At 31.4% G+C, this 13,508-nt stretch overlaps 1 protein-coding gene across 1 annotated transcript in view; it reads right to left on the bottom strand.

The window, feature by feature from the left end:
- LOC103578787 (dopamine D2-like receptor) overlaps positions 1–7,563 on the bottom strand; it is a 66,450-nt gene extending 58,887 nt beyond the window's left edge. The window contains exon 1 of the mRNA XM_053738740.1: positions 6,755–7,563. Within this exon, the coding sequence (XP_053594715.1) occupies positions 6,755–7,486 (732 nt within the window). The 5' untranslated portion in view covers positions 7,487–7,563. The remainder of the gene's footprint in view (positions 1–6,754) is intronic.
- Between the last annotated feature and the right edge of the window lie 5,945 nt (positions 7,564–13,508).

Raw genomic sequence — 13,508 nt, 5'->3', positions numbered from 1 at the left:
ATTTATATATATTTTGTGATATTTTATTAGTAATTTCAGTTCAAATTAATGCAATTAATTATTAATTTTTTTTCTTGTAATTATTAGACTTTATATTACTCGAGTGATGGTTCGTTGCCATACAGATTCAATAATATGTAAATTTGTAAAAGATCTAGTCGTTAAAAATCAGAACGATCAGTAATCAAAGATGGAAGAGTTGGGAATAAGTAAAGAGGACCGGCAGTAGTGGAGAAAATAAAATACGGGCGAGCGAACCAGAAAAAAGAGGTGAACAAGCCTTACAAATGAGGCACCTGATGTCTGGCTGGTGACTAGAGTAAGTGGAGAATAAAGAATAAAAATAAAATAGAGTGAAAAAAGTAAAAGTAAAAAGATTGGAAAATAAAATGACACCGAGTCTTTGAATCTTGCACTTTGGGTTGACTTTAAGTACAGTCTATTGGTACAACTTTACAACCCTCGTTATTTTAACTGGGAATAGAGGAAGCACAAGGAAAATAAGAAATAAAGGGAGAGTCGGAACAAGTATAAGACCAAGAAGAAGAAGAAGAGTACGAGGATGAGGGTGAGGGCGAGGACGAGTTTTTTTATCTTGACATTTTCAAAAGGAGTACGTAATGATGCTCGTGATAGTTGGTATTACGAAAATTTATTTCAAGAGTGATTTAATTTTTTTTTTTTTTGTCTTCTCTGAGGTAATAAAACGCGACAAAGAGGATAAATAATTAAATACTACGGGTGTGCAAATAGTCTGAATAAAATATTTGAAATTTTTTTTCAGTTTTTGAATTATTGAGAAATTTTTATTTAAATATAATTTACTAATATAATTCATAAGTTCAAATTTTTTGCACACCCGTATTATATATTGACTAAAAAAAAATTTTGTGATGTAATATTGGTTTGTTTCGATACAAAATCACGGGAAAAATGGATATTTTGACGCATCAACAGTATGGGATGCTTTATTTTTATAACAATAATAATAATAATAGTAGTAATGAATGTGGACTAGAATAATGAGGAAAGAGAAAAAATATGTTGACATATATAATGGAAGGTAATTTGGAAATAAATCGGAATGTATGGCGAGTAAACAGAGCGTAATGTTTGATGCATATGGAAAGGCATGGATGAGAAGAGTTGGATTTGGTGTTTGTGCAAACGCTGGTTAAAATTCATCCTCGAGAAGTATATATACCGATAGAGATGAGTGTAGTGGGTGGATGTGCGTTGTACAGAGTCGAGGAATAATAATTCAATGTAACGAGTATCCCTTACATATATTAATTATTATACGATGGCATTCAAATCGAAGCCATCTATCTGATTCGAATAATCTCCTGATTTGAGATTCATTAGCTGGATAATGTCACGTGGGTGATTGATGCCCAAAAGCATTGTCGCCGAGTTTAAATCTACGGACGGTGTTCCGGGGAGACCTGAAGCAGATCAAAGGCGATTGCCCGTTACATCGGCCCAAGTCCCGTAGATAAACCGTTCAATCGATTGCTCGCCCGTCTGCTGTAGACATATGCCCCTATACCTATATATATATATATATATATATATATATATATATATATATGTTCACCAAAGCGGTTTATATATTTATAGAAATCCGGCCTCAATGTACTTATGGGACATCCAATAATTATCCGACAAAATTCAATTTTAATTAGATTTTTTTAAAGATCGCGAATAAAATAAATATATATTAAAAAAAAAAAAAAGTTTTAATTTTAAAGTTTGAAGAAAATTTAAGAGTACCACGAAATTAACTTTTAAACTCTTAGGAATTAAATTTTTTTACTTTGGCGGCATTGAGTAGTTATTTTTATTTAAAAGCTAAAGTTTTGGGGAATTTAACGCATCCGCAGAAGAATGTCGAGAATGAAATAAAAATAAAGGGAAAAAAGTATCAAATTTTATAAATTTATGAAGAACGCTGGTTTTCCGTGGGCTATATACATTTATGTATAGATGTATATATATAAATGAATCGAGAGAAAACCCCATTTGTACATTACGTTCGTAACATTGCTTTTGAATGTTTCACGTGTTTCGTCAAACGGCATTTCAAGAGTTCCTCTGACGATGATGATTAAGCTCCGGTCTCGTGTTTCAAAAGCCCGAGCTACTAATGTTCGGAACGCCCTAGGGAATTCAATTAAAATTTTCCAACCCATCATCCATTCACACACTCGCTCACACATTTACACACTTACATGTGCGCTCATTTACGCGGACTCGTAAAGACATTATTTAATGCTTATTTAAGGTCTCGAAAGACTCGTCGGCTCCGAAATATCTCGTTGATATTCAATGAAACCGCAATATAGTTTGAAGACGACAAAATAAATAAAAGCCGAGTAGCACGTGGTTATTGGGTCAAGGAGACAAGAGGTCATTCGACTTGGTCCCGTCCACGAGCACCAGACCGAGTCCAGAGCTGTGAGATACCGTCTCTGTGCTCTCTTGGAAACCACGTCAGAGTGTCACACGAGGTTAAATGTCGTGATTCGTTGATGGGATGAGGGAAAAGACCCTTCTTGGTTTCCCATACCGCTGAAATCCGTCACTTCTGATGCTTCCAACTATAACACCAGTGTAACAAGACAGAAGTGTTGGTAGCAGCGGTAAAGAGAGTGAGCACAGTGGTATACTATCATCCACTTGACTGCAGGGGATGGCGTAAACTAATTTCGGAAACAACGGTTGATCAGCAAAGCTCCCGTCAAGGGATTTGATGTCCATCTTCAGTAAAACTCACTCAACTAATCTTATATTCTCTCTACCCTTACAACATACATGCCTTAGTTAGGCCTATTTATTTAGTACAGCTCTTACTCAAACTCTCGGACATTTATTGCTATATAGGGGAGGGCAAAGCGGGCTAGTTATGGAAAAATACTAAATTTTTGGGGAACAAAAATCATTAACATTTTTCGAGTGGCTCAAAAAACTTTTTATAATCCCCTCTTCTATATTATCATAAAAATGTTGACAGTTGTCTTTATTAATATTTATTTTTATAATAAATGAATTTTGTTGCTGATTAGAAGGTGAAGATTTAATTTGATGTTCTGTACGCACTAAATCTGCAAAGAGCATGTGTAATATATTTATATACATTTATGTTTGTACATAATATATTACACGGAGGAGTTAAATGAACTTGGGAGTAGTACTCGGGTAAAGGCGTAAAGATAGAAGCCCAGAAACTAACGACTAACTGAAAACGTATTTAAACTTTTCAGTAGTTTTTGCGCTCTTTATTCACCCACACTCACTCTACCAAGCTCTGGGCGTGTGTAAAAATATATAAAGTTTACATGAGTTAAAGACCGGCTAGACTAAAAAGATGGACACTAACTCTTTATTGCTTTTACGGCGTATATCCTACTCTCGTTATTTCATTTTTATTTATTTGCAATTTTTTTTTTTTTTATTTTTTTTTTTTTTTATTTCCATAGATATTACTTTTCCGGGTTGTAAAAATAAATCCGCGTCACATTAAACGTTTTTATTGAGGCGTAATTTTTTGAATGAAAAATTAAAGATCTAAATATTTAATAAACTAATTTTATTATTAATAAATTCATTACAAATTCAAACGTTGAAATTAATTAAAACTTTGATAATAGAGTCGTTGCCACGGTGGCTTGTTATCCCTGTCAATAAACTCAATTATTGACGCTTATTGATTAATATATTTAATTGATTTGGGATTGTAACCTCCCTGACTATTAATAAACTACGATAATAATGATAATGATAACAAAAATTTATTTGCGAATGATATAGATGTGAGACGGCGCTAAGTAGTCCCGTAGATTTTTCTTCTGTAGTTTTTTCATTTTTTAGAGCCGTCTTATAAACTATTATCCCGTCAGAAACGCGGATAGTGGAACAACTTGGAGTTATGGTTCGTACGTGCGTGCTGGGCTTCTGAGTTGAGGTTTCGTGATTACCTAGACCTCGAGGACGGACGAACGAGTCAAGGACCAGGTTCTCAGTTAAATTTAAATTTTATTTTTTATTTTTTGTCGCTTTTGTCACTCTACGCTGTAGAGAATTGGGAGTTTATTTTTAATTTAAATTGCCGGAATCAAAAATTCATAAAATTTATCAATTTTGCGCACGTGACATTTATATTGTCAGGTCAAATGATTGCACACTTTTAGTAAATATGTTAAATTTAAAATTGATTGAGTGAAAATTTGTAAAAATATATAAAGTGGGCCATTAAAAATAAAATATTTACATAATAATTTTATCGGATGAGTTTTAATTTAATGGACGTTCATTACAAATTAAAAATGAATTGCGTTGGTCACAATATATTCATTATAACTATGTACATTGATTGTAACAATATTAAATTGTGTATCAAAATCCAAGTAACGCATACAAACCGATGCGAAATAACAATTTTATTGGACGACAAATTCAATAATTTTGATTTTCAAGGGGTATGGAAAAATATGATTGTAATGGCGGTCGGAGTGGCTGCTGAGCTAATGAATTCAAATAAATATCAGCATTGAGGTTCAATATTTTATATAATGTAATAAATATAAGTATCAAATAAATAATTGAATTTACAAAATTAGCATCAAGCAGCGTTCGTCCACAATAATTCCAATTAATGGGTTTTTGTGTGCTGCCAGAGTATTCAACAAACGTATTTATATATATATAGACATATTCACTCAAGTTTAATTAAATATTCCAATCTATCACTTTTTCATCCCTGCCATTTAAATTAATTTAAAATTTTAATTTTATTAATTAACATTTTGGAGAAATGAAAAATTTTAGCATCCGAAAAATAATTAAGATAACTAAAAAGTTAACGTGGTCATTGAAAGGGAAATTTAATTTCCTACAACTTCACTCGTTATAAATATAAGCACAAGATCAGCCGTTCAAGTTACAGGACTTTTAAAAAATTTAGTAATTAAATTTAAATAAAATTTTGACGAAAATTAAATTTCCTTTGGTTCATTTAAAAAAATCTGTAAATGGTTGACTCAGTAGGCCAAACCGGAAACTTCCGCTCAAGGAACTCAGAGATATTTTTTTCGAATAGTAAATTTTCATAGTGGAGGTCAAAAATTATTACAGCACAATTGAGTTATAAAAAAAAATGAATTGTAAAATTGCAAGCACGACAGCATTGAATATAATCTCAAGGACGAGGAGGAGGCTATCCAACCTCAGTAAACCAAGGATATTTGATTTTCCGGTTTAACAAATTTTCTTGCCGGTATTATTATTCATAGGGACAGCGCTATCATTATAAAGAGAAAAAAAATGATAGGGATAATAAACAGATCCGCGTATTTTATAGGATTAATATTCATAAAACGTTTAATGCACCTTGCGGGCTATATAATATAAGTAAAGAGACTGCCGTCGAATGAAAACAGTGCTTCACAACATCCTAACTAATCAAAATGCATGCGATCAAATGATCTGTGTTATTAACATAGACCTTGCCCCACGATCACCCGTGTTATTCCACCCCGGTGGCAGGGGTCGCACCAACAAGCCCCTAGCCTTAAATTGTTCGTGATCACGCAGACTTTACCTCATCCTAATCCACCTCCTTCTTCGCTACTTCCATCTCCTCGGTTTAAAGATCAGCTTTTATTTTTTTCATACTATTTATTATATTGTTCCATTAAAAAATATAATTTGAAAACGTTCAACACGTTATTGAATGATTTTTCAATTTGCCATAGATCCTCTGCAAGTTAATTGAATGCCTCCAGAGAGATATTATATTTTTTATTTTTTTCTCAGTCAACTTTAATGTCAAAAAAATATAATATTTAATATCTGTGCACTCTATCACGAATTTGCTTTTGGCGTTTTGTATTACAGACAACAACAACAACAACAACAAGAAAATAAAAAAATATATTTGCTTTGTAAAAATAATAAATAAATGAATAAATTTATCGAGGATATGAAAACCAATGAGAGGAGGTTTGTAAATTTTTCCACACTGTTGGTATCATCGCATCTACACACCCATAAAATACACCCGATTTATAAATCGAAAGCGTATTCCCAGCCGTAATATTTGATAAATTTTATCTCTGAATAAATATATTTTTCCAAAGTGATTCGAACAGTTGTAACGAAAAAAAAAAAATAAAATAAACAAACAAATAAATAAATAATTCGGCTGTGATATTATTGACCCTCTGGCTACAATAACTTTTTATTTCGGTAATCGTTAATTCAATAGTGTACTAATAATTCGAATTTACGAATTATTCATACACAGGAAATGAGTATTTTTTCCCGAATCGAAATTTAAAGTCTACATTCATCCTTCTAGCTCGAAATAGAACCGATTTAGAGCGTTGTAAGCCGCCTTAACTCCTACATTGAACCTCAGAATCTTACCGGTTACTATGAGGTACTATTTGGAATCGCTAAGACTGACTATTGTCCCCTATTGAACCCTATCACAAATTTAGATGCAGACAAAATTTGAATTCTTCAGTAATTAATCTCAATATTATATTGAATTCTTGCTTACTACAGACTCTAATTCTAAAAGTGACGTCAAAAAATTTCATCTAACGCTTTTATGATCTACCAATGGCAGTAACTTTACGCATTATAAATTGAAAAAAAAAAATTCTTGGAGATCTTAAATTTGAACAAACAAGATCTCATTAAATTTGAATTATTTTTTCAGGTAAAAATGATGAAAGTAAAAAATACTCACCAAAACGTAAACAGCAAAAGGCATAACCACAACCGCGACAAGTAAATCAGCGAGAGCTAGACTAACAATGAAGTAATTGGTAACAGTTTGCAAGGTTCGTTCTCTGAAGACCGCGAGTATGACGAGGACATTGCCAAACAATGTCAAACAAGGTACGATAACGAGAATTAGAGCCCACCAATTATTAACATCGGACTTTTCATCTTCATTGACACTGCACTCACCACCGACCGAGACAACACCGTTGCCGCTGGTTGTTTGATTGATAGACACACAACTGGCGTTTACTGTGCCAGTCAGATTCAGACCACCAATCACACCACCGTCGTAGTACCCACTCAAGTTCGCAAACGCACTGTAATTGAGCCTGTTTATGTAGTCATTGAGATCGTTGAATACGAAGAGATCCGATATTGACGTATAGTTGTCGGCTATCGAGCTACTTAAATTACTACCAGCTCCACCAGCACTTCCAGCTCCAATATTTATCGAAGTATTGCTGGCAGTTGAGCTGATTATTGCTGAATCATTGCTCCAACCGAACTCGATTCCTCCTAATCCAGTTCCTTCTTCATTTACTTGATTGCTGCGGAAATCGGCTAGCGTTGTTATGACTTTTGTTGACGCAGTCTCCACCAGGGTTGCTGATGCGTCAATCGAAAAGTTTAGGTGCTCGTAAGATGAATTCCCCCCATCGGTAATGGAATAACTGCTGGCTAAACGCGTTCCCATATCTTCTTTAATGATTTATTGTTTGCACTTTTTGTCTGTTTGTTGGTTTGTTTGCTTATTTCTTCAGTGTATTTGTAAGTCTGGGGTTGACTAAAAATAGGGAGAAATTCAATTCGTCCGCTGATAAATTGCGATCACGAAATCTTGGACTGCTTGGCCCACAGTTTTCCGTTTTTGCTCTTCATTTTTATCCAATTTAGCTGTTAGCTATATTTCCGGAATTCTGGCGACTGATATCGAGCTGGCAAGTGTCGCCTACTGAGGGTATCTGTAACTAAAGAGAGGACATCTATCAGCTCCCATAGAAATTTGATAAAAAATTTTTTATTTTTTAGATATGATTAATTAAATAAAACCTCACAAGATTTAATCTTTATTTGAAGACAATTATCAGCTATTTGTTGGCCTCGCTATAATTTTTAGCCTTGTGTTTATGGCCTGAATACCGAATTTTCAGGCGAAAAAAAATTTTAATATTATTTTGGCTTAGAATTTTTTTACTTTGGAACGTAAGGGGATTAAATTTTTTTTCCAAATGCGCAAGCATTAAAGTGCTTTTGTTTGTTATCGTGACTGTTGTCTTATCGTGAGTTTCGGCTCTCAAAAAGTACTCTCTTGAGAAAAAATATTATTTATACAATCTACTCTACTTCTCATATATTTATATTTTATATATACTCCTTAGGCAACTCAATACCTTTTCCCATATTTTTTCCTGATACATTTTCCACTATATATATATATATTTGTATGTACATACTAAGATACGCAGAAACATTATTTACTTATTATGGAATTGAAATATTATTTTTTATTCGTGACTAAGTAAAGCCATATTACTAGTAACATGCATACTTATATTTATATTTATATTTTACTCACGAATATCTGTCATATTTTCGATATATGTATTTTTTTTCTAAAATAATATGAATAGGACATTATTTTACTAGAAAGATAGAAAAATATAAAAATTTGTTATAAACTTTTGCTTTACACATGACAGACACATATATGTATATATATGTTACGACATCTTTCTATCTCATTTGGATTTTTTATATTCCATGCAGAACGAAAAATTTTCCCAGAGACCCAACAAACCGTTTTCAACAAATGAAATTCAATTCAAAGGTATACATTTTACTGGCTACATACATATACATATATCTATATGTATGTGTTCATATATACAGAGAGAGATGCTGAAACACGCTGACAGAATTTTAATAACGCTCAAGTGTAAATAAAATTTATTTCGAGGTGACAGATAAAATAATAGTGGAAACATAAAAAATAATAATAATTAAATAATTAATAAAATTTATATAAAATGAACCAGATGAAATGTGATTGATTAAAGGTCTGTTAAAGTTGTAAGTGAAATTTTAGTTGTACTTTTTATGCATTATACGGTGATAAGTAAAAATAATAATAAAAAAGTGAGAGAAGGTTTTATATTTTTTATTCACCCCTTTGATGTACTTTCAGCTGATGCTACCGCCCGTGTGATATTACGCTCCTTTGATAACAGAGACCCACCAGACCAGGTATTTCAGTAGAACGACATTCTTTCGTTCCGAGAATCCCGACTAGTGTCTTTTTTCCTCATTGGCACTTCACTCACTCATTCACTCACTCGCTCGCTCGCTCAATGACGAAACTAACTCACCCGACCCTCAACCCGAATTTATCCCACGGAATTAACTTTTATTCTTGTAATTTAATAACAAACTATGTTGTCTTAATATTATTACACGCTAGTAAATTACGATAGTCTAGTATGTAAGCAAAATACCGGAATATAAATTTTTTACAACCGAAAATTAACGACACATTCGATTTTATAGAAATTTTTCCTTCTGAAAAAGTCTTATTGAAATGTGGCCGACATATAGCCCTGGTACTAAAAACAAGACCGAAATTTGACCCAGAACTAGACCTAAAAATGACTGCAAACTGAAAATTTTCTGTTTTTTATTGAAATGCTTGAAATTTTCATAAGTTTTATAATATGATCGAAAAAAAAAATACTGCGGCCGAAAATAGGCTGATTCGATTGATCAGCAAATTTTCGGCCTGTTTATTAAGAATAACAAAATTTCGACATGTTTTCAGGCATTTTCAACAAAATTTCGATTTTTTTCACTAAAATGGTATGATTTCGAGCAGATTTAGTATTTTCAGCCAGAAATTTTTACCCGGGTCGAATTTTGACACTTTAGCAACTTGATTCATCTGCTTAGCCGTAATTTCGCTGATTACGACTAAAAATTTTTTTTAGTATTTAATAGCAATAATAATAATATTTTTTTTTTTAAATGTAAAACTTAATATTGTAGTAATTAAATAAATTAACCGTAGAAAAGTTTAATTATCAAGAATAACAATTAAATAAATTACGCGAGTAATTATCATAAAACTAAATGTTAAAAATTACAAGCGATAAAATTTAAATTTAAAATAAAAATAAAAACACGGAAATAATATTATTGTATCTTTCAGCACATTTGATTGCGTATATAACTTAAATTTCATCACATAAAACATTTACAACCTCAATTTGTTTTAGATATCACAGGCGATATAAAATACACCAAAAAGCTATAATATTGTCCTTATTATTATTCTGCTCTTAATGTACATTTTTTACTGCCTAACAAAATTTTCTCACTTCGATATAAAATAAAAATTGCCATCTGGCAATACTCGTAATGAAAAATTTATTTTATATTTTACTACAAAAATAAAATCAATTTGAGAAAAAAAATTTTAAGTTGACCATTAAAATTTAATTTATGCAACCATTAAATGAATTTATTATTTATCGGGATCATTAATATTAATAGAGCTTTCAAAATCTAAATTTAATTATTAATAATAAATTGGTATTAATATATTAATTAAAATTATGTTAATTTATATTTCAAGTACACATGTATGGTTCTAATTAATGATTCTAATTACTTTTAATTAATTAAAATTTTTTTTTATGACAGTAATTTTTAACGTGAGCTAAAAAGTTATTATTCAAACTCACGTGTCAAAGAGCTGTTTTAAAAATGAAAAATAAAAAATATTATTACGAGTACTTGCAAGAACATTGTAACGACAAAAGTGTCTGAAGAAAAGCATGGCTAGTATTATTAAAGGAAAATTTTTAAATTTATTCATTAAGAGAATTAAAAAATATAGTAATTATTTGATAATAAAATATGAAATGTTTAATTTACTAGAAGTTAGATAATTTTATTTTTTTATTTAATAGTAAGAACCTTCTGTCTCATTGTTCTTCTAAGAGCTTTTTTATTATTTTCTTGAGTAAACAGAAAGATTCTAATCATATTAATACAGCCGTTGAAAATAAAATTAAAAATTTATTAAATCTCAAGAAGTTGGGTTTATTAAAATTTAAATTGTATTTTTATTTATTTAAGTCTTGAAAATGGCGAATTCAGATGATGAAAAATAATAATAATAAGGGATTAGTTTTTTATTGAAATTTCAAGGGCGTAATTTTATCCGAGATGACAAAAATAATCTCAATCTGATCTGATTTGATGAATGTATATCTACTAAGATCCTTGTCGATCTCTTGAGATTTAAATTAAAAAAAAATTCCACTCGGTTTCAAAATTTGTTTAAAATCTAAATTTCTAATTGCCACAATTTAATTTGAATTTTTTAGCTGATAGATAGATCTAGACACTACGCAAATTTCGATCTACTAAGATCTCTTTGAATCTAAAATTTAAAAAAAAAATCAAAAGGCTTCGAAATTTGTTTAAAATGAAAATTTCGAATTTTTACTATTTGATAACTTGGGTTTTCTAAATTTCGATCTAGTGCTACAAAGATCTATACAATGACCAAAATTAGGTCTACGTAAATTAAAATTTATTTTCCGGCAAGTTCTGTGGATTTTAATGACTTTTAAAAAACAATATTTTTAGTGTTTATTTCATGTAATAATTAGCATAAAAATGTCAAAGTCATTGTGGAATCGGTATCACGAAAATTTAAATAACTGAATCCCTGATAAGATCAAGATATTTAAAATGAGTATTAGGGTCTTGTCAGCGAGTGTGTTTCGTGTGTTTAACAACACGCTATATAATGATACATAACACTGCAATAGTGTTATGTGTGCCGTAGCCTTAGTATTAAACCAGGAGAAGAGAGGGTGAGAGAGCGAGAGGGAGTTAAATTTGAATCAATAAAGTCACTCGAGTGAGGATAATTAACGACTAAGTGACTCGAACTCGACTCCATCGTCTCATTTCACGAGATTATTATTTTTTCCATTTATCTTTGATACTCTACCTCGCACTTGGCTCAATGCATCTACATCTCTATCTCTCTATATATATACATACTTACAAAATAATAATAATAATAAATACGTAGATAAAATATATAAAAACCGTGGATACTGTAGTTGAGCAATTTAGTTATTGTGGACTTTCAATATCGGCTCGATGGGAAAAATTAATTTTCGCTAACTTTTTAATGTATTCCCGCGAACCAGAAGCGGCTAAAAAATATTATTCATTTTAATTCTCACTGACGTCTTAAAAATTAAATTTCATTTTTTTTTTTTTTTTTTTTTTTTTTTTCTTACAGATTGAGCTCTGATGGAGTTAAGCCGCAAGTCATTTTACAATTCAAATATTCTGCTAAGAATTTACGATTTTATTCTTTATAAATTGTCATTTAAATTCGGCTAAAAAAAAGGTGTTATAAATGGTCCTCCCTACTTTTTTACGATACGACTCTGGTAAAATTCAAATATTTTGAAGCTATAAAAATAATATAAGAAACAACTTTCGTGTAGGCTAAAAAAATAGCTGACAATAAATTATCGTGTCAGCAAAAATAAATAAATTTAAGTGAATAATAATTACCGGTAGTGTTGACTTGATAGATTCAGCTTCCTCTTAAGTAACTCGCGTAACCACAAAAGTTATATTCTGAGCGACTTATATAAAATATTATAATCAGCAACTCGGATAAAAAGAATGTAGAGCAAGTGATTAATATCCGTGGCGATGATCTGACGACGAGTCACACTAGGGTGACGCCTATAAACCAGTAACTTGTTACATCTCTCAGAGCTTGCGTCGTCTCTTCTTTTTTTTACGTCTCGTCATAAAATTTCAATAGGGCTCAAGGCGTCCTCACCCATCGCACTGCATCTCAATCTTTATATAACTACCCCTTTCACCTAAAATATTTTCCTAATCATCATATTTTCATATATTGAAAACCAAATACCTGTACTTCAAAATTTCATTTTTATCACTCACAGCATAATTTAACGTCTTATTGATCACCAAAAAGTTGATAAATAAATTCGCCAACTTAAAAGAAAAATTTTTTTCTTTTTTCCTATTAGACACTTGACTTTTATAACCCCAGTCACTTAGTCACTTAAAATAAGATGATCATTTTTAGTGTGCAGTCGCATAAGTGAGCAGATCAACTGCTATCATTAAATCCGATAGAGCCTCTTGAATGTTTCTTGGAGATTTGCCTGGAGCAGCTATCAGCTTCGATTGACCTTAATCGACAATCTTTCGTACTACTGCTTCTTCTTATTCATTTTACTTTTATTCTTTTCCTTTATCTCAACCTCTATCTCTTTCTCAATCTTGTTTTTCGCTCTGAGGCATTCAACTTTAATCACAAATGAAAAATAAATAAATTGCACTACTTTAGTTTCGAATCAACTTTTCAAAAAAAAAAACAAAAAAAAAAAAAAAACATTTACTTATGAATAATTAAAATTGAAATGGCGATTAATAAATTTGCAAGTGATAGTAAATGAGGTCCGAATGCTGTTTGAGTCTCGTGGTACTCATGTTAAAGAATTTTAGTGTAACAGCGTGCGGCGATGAACGTGTACGGCTCGCGACTGGCTGTCTGGTGTGTGCTCCTACAGCAGATCCGCCGACCAGGCCTCGAACGCCGACGTGCAAGGGGATGTTCGGCGCCGTTTCAACCCCTCGCAGAACCTCTATAC

The sequence above is a fragment of the Microplitis demolitor genome, chromosome 4 (genome assembly GCF_026212275.2).
Source record: "Microplitis demolitor isolate Queensland-Clemson2020A chromosome 4, iyMicDemo2.1a, whole genome shotgun sequence".
In the NCBI taxonomy this organism is placed as follows: Eukaryota; Metazoa; Arthropoda; class Insecta; order Hymenoptera; family Braconidae; genus Microplitis; species Microplitis demolitor.
The sequence above is the reverse complement of the archived record's forward strand: the minus strand, read 5'-3'. Positions and strand labels throughout refer to the sequence as shown.